General features: G+C 43.0%; 1 protein-coding gene across 1 annotated transcript in view; it reads right to left on the reverse strand.

The window, feature by feature from the left end:
- The window catches only part of LOC124290748 (dedicator of cytokinesis protein 7-like), an 84785-nt gene that overhangs the window by 47364 nt on the left and 19235 nt on the right, over window positions 1-18186 (reverse strand). The window contains 13 exon segments of the mRNA XM_046727561.1: window positions 7129-7224; window positions 7753-7833; window positions 8026-8033; window positions 8140-8313; window positions 9872-10027; window positions 11270-11486; window positions 13314-13400; window positions 13629-13730; window positions 14828-14972; window positions 16199-16269; window positions 16531-16648; window positions 16785-16947; window positions 17089-17182. Of these exon segments, the coding sequence (XP_046583517.1) occupies window positions 7129-7224; window positions 7753-7833; window positions 8026-8033; window positions 8140-8313; window positions 9872-10027; window positions 11270-11486; window positions 13314-13400; window positions 13629-13730; window positions 14828-14972; window positions 16199-16269; window positions 16531-16648; window positions 16785-16947; window positions 17089-17182 (1512 nt within the window).

Here is an 18186-nt window from a genome sequence, read left to right on the forward strand (position 1 = left end):
ACTTGAATTTACAGGGAAATCCAAAGTGTTATGTGGGGAGGATGGGAGGGCTAACCTCATGAGTCAGGATAAGTATAAAATATCAATTTTACTCTAAAATTACATATATCTCCTTATTTGAAGCTCCCTTCAAAATAAAATCACTAATTGGTACTCACCACGAGTTGCTCCCCTTTGTCTCCCCTGGCGGGAAAAGGTGTCGCCACCCTCTGGCCATGTGCTCCACTCTCTCCTGATTTAGCGAGCCCAACACTTGAATTTACAGGGAAATCCAAAGTGTTATGTGGGGAGGATGGGAGGGCTAACCTCATGAGTCAGGATAAGTATAAAATATCAATTTTACTCTAAAAATTACATATTTTCCCTTATCCTGACTCATGCTCTTTGCTTGTAGCATCCTACACGGAACGGAGGTGGGTAACAGAATACTTTGGATTTATAATTAGTGATTTTGTATAGATATACTGTAATATCCCCTACGGGAACTTCATGAAGTCTTAGATTTAGGATGTATCCTGTATAAAGAAAACCATAGGTTATATAAAGCCATTAAAGGGGAATTACATTATGAATATATTGAACAATACATATAAATTATATATATATATATATAGGTGACTCTGATAGAGGCACTGAAATTGACTATATCCAAGTATATGCTTAAGGTAGAATACTTAAGCTGAACATATATACATAGCCCTAAAACTCCTTAGAGTTATAAGCTAGATGAGTATGTATAAAATACATATTAATCTTGTGAGGCTAATATTTTAACGCCTCTGAGGGACTGTCAGTTGCTGAGCGAGGACCAGTGGTCCGAAATGGTGAATGCCAGAGACATCTTCTGTAGTGATGTCTCTTAGGTAGTGATTAGCAAATACCATGTTAGATTTCCAATAGCATCCTTCCATAATCGTGTTCAAGGAACAGTTACCGTGTAGGGTAGGAAGCGAGGGTAGAGGCCAGTGCCCTGATCTCATGTGGATTTGATGCTGTTGGTGGGTCCAAGCCTGCTGCCTTGTAGGCACGGAGAATGACAGTCCTTATCCAAATAGATATTGTGGTCCGTGACACTTCTGTTTGATTAAAGGCGATAATGGGATGAATAAACGTTTGAGAAATCTTCTCCTTGTTTTGGATCGTCGTAAATAAACTTTGAGCTCTTACCGGACACAGTGATAGGTCTTGTGTATCTTGTGATCCGAGAATAGAGGATAGCGCCCGGGATGTGGAATAATCTGTCTGGTTGACCTGGCAGTTGATTCTTTGCAATGAAATCCCATCTTAATCCGAGGTGCGCTGTGTTATGATTGTCATCAAACTGTATCCTCTCAGTAATCCAGAGCGTGAATTTCAGACATTCTTGCTGCTGTGGCTAGCGATAGCAGAAACAATGTTTTCTGTGAGAGAAATTCAAAGTTTGTCGATTCCAGGGTTCATAGACCTCACTCGTGAGGTGTTGTAACACTACATTCAGATCCCAAGCTGGGCGTGGAACTTCCGCTTTTGGTCCTCCAATCGGAAAGCTCGTGAAAAAGGCCAGTAACTCTGGAGATCTTGTCAATTTGACACCCGTTCTCATGGTGATTACAGAGCTAAGCGGCCGCAAGATATGTTGATATCGCTGAACCTTTTAAATGTTTGTTTTGGCGTAGGTAACACAAATAGTCTGCCACTTGAGGTTGTGAAGCCTCTCTTGCTGTAAACCCTTTCTTTGTTGCATAATTTTTGAAACTGTGCCACTTGTCGTCGCATACAAGCCACGAAGTTGAGTAACGTAAAGCAAGCGTGACTGCTTTTGCCGCCCTGGCAGAATATCCTCTCTTGTTTAAACACATTTGTATACAGTCCATACGTGTAGTTGGAACATTGCTGGGTTTCCGTGCACTTGTTTGGTGTGAGGATGAATTAACAGGTTTTGGCGCTTGGGCAGCTCCAGTGTTGGTTGACCGATTTCTTGAATTAGTATGGAAACCACGTTCTGGCCCGGCCAGTAGGGGCGACCAAAGTGAGTTGTAGGCTCTGTGTTTGTCTGATTTTCTGTAATACTTGAGGTATTATTGCTGGCGGCGGAAACGCTGTGACGCATTGAGGCCTTCCCATGATAGACTTAGAGCGTCCGTTGCCCAAGCTTGGGGTCTGGGACTGGTGACACGAATGTCGGTAGCTGATTGTTGAATCGCGTGGCGAATAGGTCTATTAGCTGGCGCTCCTAATTGCTTGATTATCTGTGCAAAAATTTCCCGGTTGATCATCCACTCTGTCGGTGATGGTAGATGAGGCCGTAGAGAGAGCGCCTGCTAGTATATTTCTGGCTCGGGAATGTGCACTGCTTTGACATGTAGATTTAGATCTTGTATTAAATCGAACAGTTGAAAGCTTAGGTTCAAAAGGTTCATCGATCTCGTTGAGCCTTGCTTGTTTATGTAGAACGCCACTGTCGAATTGTCTGTATGGATCATTAGGCTGCGCATTTTGTAGAAATGTGCTCCAATGTAGAATGGCGTTGATTACAGCTTTCATTTCTAGACTGTTTATATGGAGTTTGCATTCTTGCTGATTCCATAACCCTGATATCGTGTGGTTGGTGAGATGAGCTCCCCAACCTTGGAGTGACGCGTCTACATACAGATGGGTTTTGTATTCCTGCTCTGCTAAACAAATCCCTTCGCAGACATTCGATTTCTTGGTCCACCATAGTAGATGTGGTCTGAGATGTTTCGGTAGACTGAATGGTTGTACATCGTTGAGATGTGCGTTGATGAGGACCTGTAGGGGACGAACTGTAATCTGCCTGTGACAGTCATGTCTTGGGCTGATGTGAGAAGACCTAGTAGGCTCTGCCATTGTCGCGAGTGGTAACGGAGAGAGTAGAGCTGGTGGAATGGTCTGTTGTATCTTGAGCCAACGGTCTTCTGGTACCATAATACGGTTGCGATTTGTGATGAATCGAATACCTAGGAACTGTAGGTCTTGCGATGGTACTAGGTCCGACTTGCGTAAGTTTACTAACCAACCTAGTTGTGTTAGTAGCTTTATGATGTAATTTAACTGTAGTTTGAGACGAAAGTGGATCTTGATCTACTTGTATCCCGTCGTCGAGGTAAAACGCACTCGCGTAGCCCCTTGACGATGTAGAAATTTGATAATCGGTTTCGTTATCCTCGTGAATAGCCAGGGGGCTGATGATATTCCGAATGGGAGTACTTTCCACTGGTAATGTAGCCCTTCTAGAGTAAATCGTAGGTATTTCCTGGAATCGGGATGAATGGGGATGTGCAAGTAGGCATCCTGTAGATCTATGCTGCCCATGTAGTCCATAGGACGAATCATCTGGCGTAACTGAGGTAAATGTATCATGCTTAAACTTCGTGGTTTGCGCGAGATAGTTCTTGTTGAAAAGCTCATGTTGTAGATGAGTCTGTATTTCTCCGTGGAGTTTTTCTTGGGAACTAGGAAAACTGGGGAGTAGAAACCTGGTTCGACGTTTGCTTGATCTATTACTTCTATGGCCTGTTTGGATAGGAGTGATGAGACAGCCTCTTTTATCTTTGGTAGTTGTTGCGCTTGTAAATCGAACTTGGGGGGTTTGATTGTCAGCGGAGGCTTGTCCTGTAGAGGGATACGAAATCCGTGTTGAATAATGTTGGAGACGTAAGGATCTTGCAGTATTCCCCAGTTTTCCCAGTGTAGTTGGAGGCGTCCACCCACTTGAGCTGGTTGTACTGGAACGGCTGGGGGTGGAAGACTCCAGTCGTTCCGAACCTGTGTTTCAGCGTCTATAATTGCGGGAACCTCTGGGTGTCCTGCCTCTTCCTGATCCTCCTCTATAGTTGCCATATGGGCTTAATTTAAAAGAATCTTTACCTCTAGAGCTGGCTATCTTCCTGTCTCTTGCTCTTTGTAGGCCCGTGAACTTAGATCTGCCTGAGTATCTTTGTGAAGTCTGGACGAATGACGCTGGCTAGTGTGTCCATCGATCTAATCATAAGGACTTCCCTGGAATCCTTAGAGACTTCCTTGGCGACCTTTGTCGATTTCTCCGTCAAAGATGGATGTTGTCGACCACGGGCTGTATAAAGTGGGGCTGTAAAGTTCTCCCCAATTACAGGAGGCGAGGAGGCCTTGACGACGAGCTAAGGTCAGTGCTGCTGAAACAGATGTAAGATGATCCGCTAAAACTGCTGATCTTTCTTTTGCATAAGTAAGGCAGAATAAATCATTCTATCATCTTCCGTCGTGGAATCCGAATCTAGTAATAAGAGTCTCATTGATCGCCCTAGATCTATTTAACCCAAAGAACATAATGCCTCGCCATGGTTTCTATATGAGCCAACTTGCGATCATCCATCTTGTAAATCTTGTTCTTTACATCGCTGATGATCTTATAGTTCTCATCGATGTCCTGGGCCTTGTAGAAGGAGTCCATGTTATCGCGTGGAGAACTTCTTGGCTTGAAAGTTGGGTAGATGTGGTATCTGAACTTTCGTAGCTTTCTGGAAAGCTGCATCTAGATTCTGTGGCACTGCATAATCGGTCGATCGGGGTAGAGTGATTGCATCTGGATCATCTTCCTTCATCAAATACGCCTGAGCTGTATTGCCACTTTTAGATGGTGATGTGAGATCTAGGTTATTGACCATCCAATACCGTGATTCTGCATCAGAAAATATGATTCCTCCATCATCCTCAAAACCATCATCATTAATAAATTGTAGATGCTCGCCGGGACTGCGCGTAGCTATCTGAATATCTGATGAGGTTTGTGGCGATCTAGTTGACTTGTGCGCTCTATGTGGAGATCTGATGGGTGATCGACCTGGTGATGAAGCGGAGTGGAGATCGTCTATGGGATGATCTTCTCGGAGACTTGTGAGGTGAATGTTGATAGCTTCAAGCTCTTCGGCAGTCCCTCGATGTTCTTCTAGACGATGAAGATCTGGAATCATATGTCTTTTCGCGAATGCCTTCAGCGAAGCTTCATTCGTCCCGTCCGGGGATCGATGATATGACCTTCGCGAAGGCTTCCGTGATGTCTGATGGTCTGAGTCCATATCTAGAGATGAAATCGAAGATGGTGATGATCTCCGCGCCAGCAAGGCCTTCGAAGGCTGTACATCTAGGTCCTTCGTCAAGGTGGTGCGGGACTTCCTTCATGAAGGTGACATCGTCTTGGCTGCTACGCTGGACGGGGGTGCCTCTGGGGTGCTGTGTCACGTTGGAGCCTTCGCGGTTGCTCGGACCCTGCTTGCGCAGTTTGTAGTGGTCCTCCATGATGTTCATAATCTGCCGCATCATGTCTTCTGGGATGATTCAGACGAAGTCGCCGGGCGTCTTTTCTGCGATGGGGTTCACATCAATGACGCCTGGACGCCGGTGTAGAGGCATCAGGCTGCATGGAGATCTCTGCAGAAGTCACAGTCGCTGACACCGGGTCGCTTCTTCTGCCGTAAGTCGGGGATGATTATCGGCTGATCATCGTAGAGGCCCAACTCTGCTGCTGGAACGATCTCGCTGAGAAAGTTCTTGCTGTCTTCGTGAGATTTCCCTTTGGAAGTCTGCGCTGCCCTGGGTGTCCTCAATCTGCGCTGAGAGACGACGATGAGGCCCTCTTAGACTTAGTCTGCAATGACGGGATGTCTGGGGAGGCGGTCGTTTCTTCGAGGTAACGGACTGGCGTCCCCACGTTCCTCTGCCGCAGGGGTCTCTAGCAGAACACCAGACGGGAGAGGGTCGATCGCTAGCAGCTGACTGGAAGGAATATCTGGACTCTCTGCCATGTTTTGCCCTTGTTTGCGTGATCTATCTGCAGCACGCCTTAAGACATAAAGATGATATTTATTAAATGCAGAATGAGATAAATTAATGCAGTAACTGCAACGCGGAATTAAACGCACACGGCGAGAACAACTAGGGCATATTACATGTGGATCGGAGGCAGAAAACGTAATCTACAAATCGTACAGATTTTCATGAACGTAAAGCTAGCTGAACAATCACGAATACACGTGAATAAACAGTAGAAATACGATAATTAATCAATACAAATAGTAAAGGATACTAGCTATACCTCTATAGTAACCTATGAGAGGTAAAAACTAAGAGATTATCAAAGGATATGTGTGTAAGGAGACACAAGGCGCTCTCACATCCTGCTCACTGGGCGAAGAAGGAGAGAGTGGAGCACATGGCCAGAGGGTGGCGACACCTTTTCCCGCCAGGGGAGACAAAGGGGAGCAACTCGTGGTGAGTACCAATTAGTGATTTTATTTTGAAGGGAGCTTCAAATAAGGAGATACAAGTGTTCCACTATGTTCGCAAGAAGAAGAAGACAAGCAAAAGAGCATGAGTCAGGATAAGGAAAAATTATTCAAATCAATCTTGTGATACAGTGGACTGCCACAGTGATACAGTGGACTGCCACACAATCAGGGGAGACAATCACAGTGAGGAGAATGGACGACAGCTTCATGTAGTGAGTTGTTTTACGCCGCACTCAGCAATATTCCAGCTATATGGCGGCGGTCTGTAAATTATCGAGTCTGGACCAGACAATCCAGTGATCAACAGCATGAGCATCGATCTGCGCAATTGAGAACCGATGACATGTGTCAACCAAGTCAGCGAGCCTGACCACCTGATCCTGTTAGTCGCCTCTTACGACAAGCATGGGTTACTGAAGGCCAATATTCTAACCCGGACCTTCACGGGTTGACAGGACATGAGAGTTGGTGACACACAATTAACCTTCACTATTCTACCATGGCTTGAGAAACAGCAAAGGCTCTCTTTATTGTCTACGAGACAACTAACGGAGTGCTGTGTATTGTTGTAGGAGTAGCCATACTCGGTAACAACATGCACGATCAATGTTACACACATTACTGTGTCCACTTTAGAGTCTGGCAGTGTCACTGGTCACAATAATTATCAATGGTTAACATTCTACAAGGTCACTGCTGTCTAAATGACCCTTGTGACGTACATTGCACTTGAATATACTTAATTTACTTGAATATAAGTGAAGCCATATAAGAATATAAGTGTTGCATAGCACTTGTCAACAACAGCCTTGGAAAAACTAAATGTTTTAGAAACATATAACTGACAACACACAGGAGGACTTACAATAAGTTCGAAGAAGAACCAGGCATTGGCGAGTGCTGTCTCCCTCATTGAGCCACTCGATACGACCCACTGTAAAGCCAGCTCTTCATGGACTAGCTGTAAATAACACAGGAGTGAGTGAGTGCATCTTTCTGGTATATCTGCCAAGACATCTCAATTTAAACAATGGCAAAGGATTAAGTGGACGATAATCACGTATACAGTAATGTCAGCTTTCACGCTGACATGCCTGAGTGAACCAGACAAACCAGTGATCAAAAGTATGACAAAAACTGAACACTGTCAGGTCATGGTGACATAAAACTATAGCTGACATTCTTTGCTGCCCCCCTTTCATGTGCAATCCACACAATGCCACCAGTTCAAGCAAGTCATTAACAAACAGTGCACTGTACCCTGTATCACCAAGTTACTCGGACGATGGCTGATTAAGTCAAATGCAATACTTTCCATGAGAAAACATTTAACAGTTTTACCGAAAAATAAATAAACACAACAGCAGTGTCTACCAATGGTTTCACATAACATCCAAATTCCTCTATCTTGAAGTAATATTTTCTTGATATGTATTTCTGTGTGAATGGGTAATCACACATCTCCGCCATGAAGGAGAGAGATACATACTTTCTTCCCTCTAATCTTGGTGAATCCCTGGGTTCCAATGTCATCCATCTTCACACTGCCTCCACGCTCCAAAACGCCCAGCTGGACAAACATGGAAAATTCACATTGACTTCACAACTTCACTATCAAAGGTAGCATGTCTTAGCATCTCAAACAGCTAGGAGTGACATATGCAGATCACATGAAGGGCTTAATACTACTTCACTCTGGCCATATGAAGGCTTTAATACTTTAAGGCTTCCAGCACTAGTAATTTCTTAATTTTTATGCTACCAAGAGACCTGGAAACTGAATGAATTTGTTTCATGTCCAAAGAAAGCTTAACAAAGCTGGCAAGTTTGAACATGTTTACCACTTTGTATGCCAAATATTGTCACATTTACCCACCATTGAAGCCGAACACCTCAGCATCCGGGGATGTTGGGGTCAGTCCGGCCAGGTCAGGATTACTGGTACTTCTCATGTAGGACTGTTTGGTGATGGGGAGGGACGACGGCCGCCCCAGAGTGTTGTAGCCACCCTGGGAGTGCATGGTGGGGCTGCCAAGGCCTTGGGGGGAGTCTGCAAATACAGCTGGCTGGTAACTGTTCAGAATACCCTTGGCGTTCCTCTATACTAATGTGGGGAACAAACCTTCGATATCTGTCATGTATTAGATGACACTGAAGGCTTCCTATATAGAGATATAAATGTCACCCAGAGATGTGCATGAATGAGAGAGTGAGTTCAGTTTTACGCTGCACTCAGCAATACTGCAGCTATATGGTGGTGGTCTTTAAGTAATCAAGTCTGGACCAGACAATCCAATGATTAACAGCATGAACATCGATCTATGCAATTGGGATATGATGACATGTGTCAACCAAGTCAGCGAGGCTGACCACCCGATCACATTATTCGCCTCTTACGACAAGCGGGTGTTACTTTGAGTGACGGATTATCAAACATGATAGGGTTAAACAATCAAACAAGAAAGATGCAGATATTTATGAAATACAGTTCGCTCTACCACCATGTATAGTGTAATAAAGCACACTTGACTATGATCTGTGTGCTTTATTACACTATACATGGTGGTAGAGCGAACTGTATTTCTTTTCTAAGATGCCGAATTTAATACTTTCTTAGGATAATTACGATTAATTTAAGGCAGAAAACAAACGACGGTGTCGGTGACCTAAATTAAGAATCCTCGCACAGGGCTAACTGGCACGCTGTTCTATTATTGTGTCTGCCCCCCTACGTTAAGACGAACGTTACCAGAAAAAACAAATGATAACAGTTTGATGACGTTTACGTTCGGATTGACTATGTTCTCTAAATTATTTTAATTACATCTGTGATTAACATAAACCATTAGGGGCAATATGAACGTTGCATTTCTACTACCAACATAAGTTTAGATCAGTACATCCAGATGAAGCTGAGCAGTCAAGCGACATTCCACGATAGCAGTGTCAAATTGAGACATTTTAACCATCGGAAAACATAAACGCAATGTTTCCACCAGTGATGTTAGCTGGGTGAAGCAACTGCAAACAAAGAAACGGGATGCAACGGAGTAGTTTACTGTAGGAGGCTGTATGAGGCGATGACAACTGACATGCATCGTGACGTCGCTTACATTGTGACACAATGCAAAATTGTTCGATTACGAGGGGGCAGACTAGAATGGTGTAGTGACGCCAACTCATTGTGACGTAATGCAAAAAGTGCACATTATCGTCTGATAAAATACTGTCGGTGCATCTTAGAATGGTGCTTATTACAACATGAAGGCATATAAAATATTCAATTATGAATGCCACAAACTGCAAAATAGCAAACACACATATAGGAAACTGACAAAAGAGGACATTGAACAGAGCAAAGTCACTACATGGATCTAACAGCATTTTGAAATATTCCAAGAAACTAAGACATCAACAACTGAGATTACAATGCATAACAACAATATAACATTTTATTGGGGATATTCTGTGTGTTAAATGCATTTGACTGGTTGCTTGGAAAGGTACAAATCTGATTCTTGGGGATCTGTTAAATGTTTAGTACATTTGGTATATATACAGCTGTTCAATGTTCTTTTTTGTAGGTGCAAAACTTTGCTGCTACTTACTCTGTGATGACAGAGGGCTTGGTATTTTACTGCAGTACTGGATGTAGGCGGCAAGGATGGAGTTACGTCCGTTGGCGTCGTTCTTGTCCTCCAGGAGCTCAGAGCACTGCTGAACTATCTGGGCAATCGCCTCAAATGAACTCTGGCCCGTATTTACTGCAATTATACAATCTCAAAACATCAGTTGAATAATTTTAAAAGTGAAAACTGTGCTTGTGAGTGGTTGCGTTGGGGTCACAACCGCTGTGGGCATTGTTTCAGTGTATGGGCTAGGGGAAAAAGTAATATGTTGGTGCAACCCACAATAAAGACAAATGAGAGATTTGAACCCAGGAATCAGCTGATCCTGGCATGTGGGAAGCACAGTATGGCTCCCTAAACCACTCAAGACATCCATGCCTCTACACATGAATACATACGGTCACAGATGCATGCTCAATAGGGCCCGTAAGTAGATCAAGGCACTTCGTGAGACCTTAGTACTTCTGGTGACAAACAATGTTTCATACCTCTTCGAATGGTCTCATGGTTGTCAGCTGACAGTAAGAAACTGATAATCCTTGCAGGAATAACAAATTTCTGATCTAACCATCCCCAAATTAGCCAAGTATTATGACTGTCAACAGCTGTGACAGCCAAGCATGGTTGTACACTTGGTCCGGTCCAGTGAAGTTATATTTGGTGGTCGTGCAATTTGGAACCAGAATCTGTTCTTGAATATATGTGTGTCACCGGAAATCTGATACAGAAAGTAAGCTGGGCCCCATCTCGCATATTGCAAGTTTATGGGCACAAAGGGAGCCTGGAACCAGCCTATTTGCGGAAGTAGCACCACGCAAGAATTACAGGCCCTATACTTCCTTATAAAAAAAACATCACTGTGTAATATCCCAGCTGCCGGTACAGACAAGCCAGTGATTGACATTTTGAATACATCCAAAGTTGTGTAGTATGCGAACACACAATAACCAGATCCACCCATTTAATCTCCTTGTAATACAAGCATTGACTGCAGGAGACCAATTCTAGTCTGGAATGTCCATTCGGTATCAAGAAAAGATATTAATAATAAAGTGACAATATAATGTTCATCCACCTAAGACTAAACATACACAATACCAGATGGCAGATTGACAAAGATTCATTGTTCACATTATCACACATTACTGTAAACCTACATATATGACTGTACACCTACACATATTACTGTACACCTACACATATTACTGTACACCTACACATATTACTGTACACCTACATATATTACTGTACACCTACACATATTACTGTACACCTACACATATTACTGTACACCTACATATATTACTGTACACCTACACATATTACTGTACACCTACACATATTACTGTACACCTACATATATTACTGTACACCTACATATATTTCCTCCAATTACTGGTGGTCTCGCCATCAGCATGATCAGTTTGTCCAGGATGAGGGGCAGGAAGTGGATGAGGTTCTCTCCCTTGGCCTTCACAACATCCATGATGCTTCGCTTCAACTCATTCTCAAAGTGAACTTCCGTCATGCGGGGCGGGATCTTCTGTTCCTGTGCTGCGTTGATGTAATGCAGGAAGCGATCGATGTGTTCATCCTGAATCATGAAGTGGATGTGTGATTGGGAACGACTGCTTGGATTGGTTTCTTGTTTAAAGGCACATTCAGCTAAATTCCAGGGGCTGTTTTCACTGAACCCCTAAAGACCAACTTTGGACCAACCCCTTCAAGAAAGTCCCTTTATGCTAGGATTGTTATAAATGCAGATAAAAACTTATGATTCACCCTTGTTTTAGTCTCTCAAATTTGTTTAGCCATAATAGGGGTAGCCATTTTACATAAACCTCTTTAGATAAATGTGTTAGATTATCTGAGCACATGAAGGTGAAGGGACACTGTGAAAAGGGGAGACTACTCTGTTTTGGAAACAAAGGGACTGACTGACTGACTGAGTTTAGTTTTACGCCGCTTTTAGCAATATTCCAGCAATATCACGGCTGGGGACACCAGAAAGAAAACAAAGGGAAATAGGCGATAATTTAATGTATGGTTGCATACAAAGAGCTGTTTTAGACTTCCTCGTTAAAATGGGTAAGTATGACGTAGTTTAACTGAACAAAAATATAACAGTTTGTTAAGTGTTGAGCGCATATAGGCCTTATAAGGCCCAAAGTCGCCCTAAAACCTTATCTACCTACCTACCAAAGGGAAATATGCATGTCTCATGCCAAAGTGGTTCACCTTAGTGCAAATGGGCATCAAAGAATAATTTATCCTAATGATGACACTAAGGGCACTTTGTGAGACCAATGTGAATAATTTCTAAGGTGACGTAACTCGTAGCTCTTAAGAGTGCTCTCAGCAAACCGGTCCTTAAGTTAGCAGACCCAGCTGTTTAACAGCGAGTTAACTGTGCTCAATGCTTGCTATTAGGAGCCAGTCATATGTTATCATGGTACGATGGCACAACAAGGCCCTGAACCTGACCACCCAATCCAATAATGACAAGCACAGATTAGTGTTGACCTGCACCAACTGGAATCCATTGCTTTAAAGTCTTTCAGTCATATGTTGTATCAGCAAGTCTAAAGACTACCAGGCTGTCGAGATTTAAATTAACACATAACTAGCATTGTCACTAAGGTGACATAATCCCCTGCCGCAAATTATCAAATCAAACTTATAAAGTAATGAAAGTTTAAGTTAAATGTCAACAAAAACATGACCAGCAAACCTCTCTTGATATCTTGCTCTTTTGGTGTTCAAACACACGCATATTTTCAAGACTGACCTGACATGAATGTCATAGTGTATGAAATATGCAAAAATAGTACTAAAGAAATTGCTTATTGAAAAACATTCAAGGGAAGTCTTGAAAGTCGATGAAGAAAATCCAGTGAACCAGTGAACCGTTCTTTAAATATCTTGCTGACAATTCAGGTTAATATGCTGAAATCTTCAAAGTGTTGCCATGACCTTCACAATTATGTGAAGGTCACAAATATTGACTGGGCCCTGCGCCTTCCCTAGATAAAGCTTGGTTTCAAATATAAAGAAAATCCAGTGAACCGTTCTTGAGACAGCTTAACATGCAGGTAAAACGTTAAAGTCCCCTTGTGACCTTGAAATGAAGGTCAAGGTCACCAAACCTGACTTGGGCCTTTCTTATACTGTGATGAACCTAGGTACCAAATATGAAAAGATTCTAGCAAACAGTTCTTAAGATATTCCAACTCGTACAGACAGAGCCTAATACTATATCCCCCGCTTCGCGTTAAACGCGCGCCGGGGCATAACTAACAGGCTCAGGGATCGTAATCAGATATACATAGGATTTGAACCCATAATCATGCCCACCTTCCAACAGGCTTCTAGCAAGGCAAAGTCCTCCTACTACCGAGACCATGTACAGTTGTAGACATACCTGAGAGTGAACTGACGAGACAGCTTTGATGTTGACGCTGAACACACACTTCTGGTTGTCTACCCACTTCATGTTGGGCAGCTTGATCTGAATACATTAAGAGGTTAATTAAAGAGAGAGATAGATGAGATCTTATCCCAAGAATGAAACTACTTAATGACTGGTTGACTACTTTTGATGAAAAACTTCTTTGAGAGGGATTTAGAAATTGTACTTCGTCTTTGAAGCTATTTCAAAATTTCATAATCAGAAAACTCCCAAGGAGCAATCTACATGTATATAGAAAAGATGGCAGTTGCTGTCTCCATCACTCACATCTGGATGCAGCATGGAGAAGCGAGGAGGAGGCTTCTCCACGGAGACCGGCAGCGAGAATTCTCCTGTCTGCAGCCGTCCGTCTTTCATCAACGGCAGCCACTGAAACATCATCAAGGAAGTTGTTAGGTGGTTGACAAATAACGGAGAGTGAGTATGGTTTTACACCATTTATGGCAATATTCCAGCAATATCACAGCGGAGCCTGCGGAGGACAACATAAATGGGCTTCACACATAGTACCCGTGCAGAGAATCGAACCCAGGTCTTCAATTTGATGAGAAAACACTGAACCATCACTCTACCCCTCTCTACCTGTAAATAATCAAGTCTGGACCACAGAAACCCATGGAGATGGAATATATGACAAAATGCAACCAAGCCTGATGATATCATCCATTTTGTCTACCACCATGTACACTCTGTGGGAATATAAGATCGCTCCTCAGCAAACCTATGCTGTCATAAACTAAAGCTGAATGGGTTTGGTGTTTGTTGACTGGGTTTACTGTTTGTTGCCCCAACAACATTGTTGTTCACATTATTAATCACCAGATTGTCTGGTTCAGGGTTGTGATTGTTTGTTTGTTGTAAATGCCACACTCAGCAACATTTCAGCTATAGGGCAACGGTCTGTTTATACATGATTCTGGACCAGACAATCCAGTGATCAACATCATGAGCATCAATCTACGCAACTGGGATACGATGACATGTGTCAATCGAGTCGGCATGCCTGGCCAGCCGATCCTGTTTGTCGTCTCTTACAACAAGCATAGGTTGCAGAAGACCAATTCTAACCAGGATCTTTACAGGTATCAGGATTGTGACTCAATTCATAAAGGCCAATGTATATGTCTGGAATACTGAGACAGACAGATAGAGTATGGTGTATTTGTAGACTCTCGGTAAAACATATTGGGTTGTATACATTAGAATAGTGCCATCGACGAAAAGTTGATGCCTTCCTTCTAATTAAAATGGACGGAGATATACTTAGAGTTTACTGTTTGTAGTGAGTGAGTGAGTTGTGATCAATGCCTTTTTCAACAGTTATACTATGGTGTGTCAGCTTCAGCTTAATATAGAAGTAAGACGCAAAGTGAAACTGATGACAACATTGACAACTATAGAAACATAATCGAAGCCAACTAATACACACGAAAAGTCTATGCAGGTAAGTATGCTGAAATACTTACAGTGTAACCGACAGGTATCTCGACAGGTGTGGGCTCGTTCTTCTTCACCTGGCAGCTGATGTGGTACACTGTGAACATCAGGTGATGCTGCTCATTCAGTCGTCCCGGCAACCGCACCTTGATCTCTTCATAAAAGTCTGGGGATCTGGAGGAAGGAAGAATATCTCTCTGAACACTACCAATGTTAAACAACAGAGACTGTATAGAGAAAACCCCTAACAATAACCTGATCCAGAAGGAAGTACATGGAACTCATTCACATTATCCACCACTCAGTACACTTGCAGTTGTCACTCGTTGAGAAATTGTTTTTCTTTGAGTAATCAATTTTTTATCCCCTTGGGGCAAGTAAGTTTGTTATTTTTAATCACATGAATTTAAAACAAAAACATTCTTCCCCCGGGAGTCAGATGTTGCATAAGCCCACAGTAGTGATGTGAGATACAGAGAGTGAGAGTTTCATTATTCACTGCCGGAGAGTTTGTGAATTAGTGAACATGGTGTTATGCCGCTTTTAGCAATATTCCAACTATATCATGGTGATGGGCACCAGAAATGGGCTTCACGCACTGTACCCATGTGGGGAATACAACAAAGGTGTTGTGAACAATGAATCTTTGTCAGTGTGCCATCTGGTATTGTGTATGTTTAATCTTAGGTGGATGAATATTATATTGTCACTTTATTATTAATATCTTTTCTTGATACCGAATGGACATTCCAGACTAGAATTGGTCTCCTGCAGTCAATGCTTGTATTACAAGGAGATTAAATGGGTGGATCTGGTTATTGTGTGTTCGCATACTACACAACTTTGGATGTATTCAAGATGTCAATCACTGGCTTGTCTGTACCGGCAGCTGGAATATTACACGAATCACAAGGCCATCCCACACACATGAACTGGTGATGCCTGTATTTGATAATCAAATACAGATCTGTATAAAGGTGATTGTTTGTTTGTTGATTAAAGCCACACTCATCAATATTCCAGATATATGGATATATCTGGTCCAGTGATATACAGCATGAGCATCGATCTACGCAATTGGGATATGATGATATCTTTCAACCAAGTCAGCGAGTCTGACCACCCAATCCCGTTAGTCGCCTGTTACGACAAGCATGGGTTGCTGCAGATCAATTCTAACACATATCTTCATAGGTAGATCTCTAATGAAATGCAGGTACACTAACAGAAAAGGACCACACTGGTTACACTGTTGAGTTCTTCATTTTACATATGCACACTGCAAGCAACTCGAAAAGTAAACTCAGTAATGGTGAACTAATTTTTGGCATTTTCTTCCAGCTTATCTGAATCTGTGCCATTATTCTGTGTGCTATAATAAAGAAGAGGTGAGCACTGACTTGTTGTGGTAGGTGACTGCTGTGTAGGCTTCTCGGGTCAACTCGGGGCAGCTCGACTTGCCGAATATCACCTGAAACAAGCATGGGCAGGTAACAGCAACAAGAGCACTATCATGGAATTGTTCGTCAGAGTGATTCATCTCAAATTGGAAGAAGGGATCTGGAGTTGAATCACCATTAGGCATCAGTTTCACATATTGAAACTATGAGTGGAATCAAACCCGGGCCTTCGGCGTGATGAGCGAACGCTTTAACCACTAGGCTACAACACCGCCCCTGAGATGTACAGAGGACAACCGGATGGTGTGTGACGTAAGGGTTAGGACACTTACCGGTATTGCATGCACCTCATCTTCTCCCACCATGTACTGGATCTTGACGGCCAGGTTACGAGCCGAGCCCTGGCGGTTGGTGAAGTTCAGGGACTTGGGGTACACGAACAGGAGATTTCTGAAGAAAATACGAGAGAGTAAAATGGCATATTATTTAGGAATTTAGGGGCTGACAATTTGATATCTGTTACTTCTGTCTTCCATGCACAAACAGTACAAAGGACTTCCAAGTTTGAGCTGTACTGCCGACTTACTTGTATGTGCAGTAAGGCATGAAGACCTCCTTGGCAGGGAACTCGGTAACCTCCTTGGTGGGGCGGCCCTTGTCGTCAGGGTAGGGCTCCACCTTCCACAGTTCGGGGGTGAGGTTGTAGCGAGGCTCCTCTGGGCAGGGCGACACATCAAGCTTTAATGTTGCTGGAGGAAACAAACAACATCAGTGAAACTGAATCACTGCAAAAACAAAGGAAGAAAGAGCCAACAATTTGATAAGGTTCTACTCACATCATAGCAATGTGTTATCTAGTTCAGTTTGTACGGAAAAGATAGAACTCTCACCGGGAATGCATTTAACCCTCTTTAGAACTGATGATGGACGTTTGAGGTCAGCCAGGAACTTGTACAGATCATCGTCACTCAGCTTTTCACTCTCCTGGACACCCAATAAAATAGTGACGACAAGAATCAATGAATCAAACATTTATCAATGTTCAATCAAACTGAGTGAGTGAGTGAGTGAGTGAGTGAGAGTGAGTGAGAGTGAGTGAGTGAGTGAGTGAGTGAGTGAGTGAGTGAGTGAGTGAGTGAGTGAGTGAGTGAGTGAGTGAGTGAGTGAGTGAGTGAGTGAGTGAGTGAGTGAGTGAGTGAGTGAGTGTGAGTGAGTGAGTGAGAGTGAGTGAGTGAGTGAGTGAGTGAGTGAGTGAGTGAAGTTTTATGCCGCTTTCAGCAATATTCCAGCGGGGCGATACCAGAAACGAGCTTCACACATTGTACCCATGTGGAGAATCGAACCCGGGTCTTCAGTGTGACAAGTGAACGCTTTAACCACTAGGCTCCCCCAACCCAGGTATTTGGCCATCCTGTCTATGAAAAAGATGAGTACCCACCACAGACAACAGCACATGCAAGTATTGTGGTATGTATCGGAACAGGCACAAGGCAATGTGATAAGCATCATTCCAGCACTCGACATCAAATTCTCAATGTCTTGGAGGTCTGTTGCCATGGTATCCTAACAAACCCCCACATCTTTATACCTTAACATTAGGGCTCTGACAAAGACACCAGACTAAATTCTATCCCTGTAACATGGCTATATCAATATAACTTCTTTGAGTGGCGTTTTAGAAGTTGGGAAGTACAATATAGAACAGACTTTATGGATAACAACTTCTCGCTAACAATCAAACAGACTTCACTAAACACAAGCTAACCGAAGCCATCCACATCAAACGCCAAAAGCCCACCATTAACAGAGACCAAGGATACTTCATTCCATCTGCTTATGACGCACTCATCCACCAAGCCCAATCTACTGTATAAACTCTACTGTATAAACATCTCATTATTTGTACATCATTGGATTCCACGCCTTTCCTTTGCCAACTCACAGGCTTCACCAGCTTACTGCCCAGTCAATTATATTAATTATGTTGT

This window comes from Haliotis rubra, unplaced genomic scaffold, assembly GCF_003918875.1.
Source record: "Haliotis rubra isolate DU_JTF1 unplaced genomic scaffold, ASM391887v1 Scf473, whole genome shotgun sequence".
Lineage (NCBI taxonomy): Eukaryota > Metazoa > Mollusca > Gastropoda > Lepetellida > Haliotidae > Haliotis > Haliotis rubra.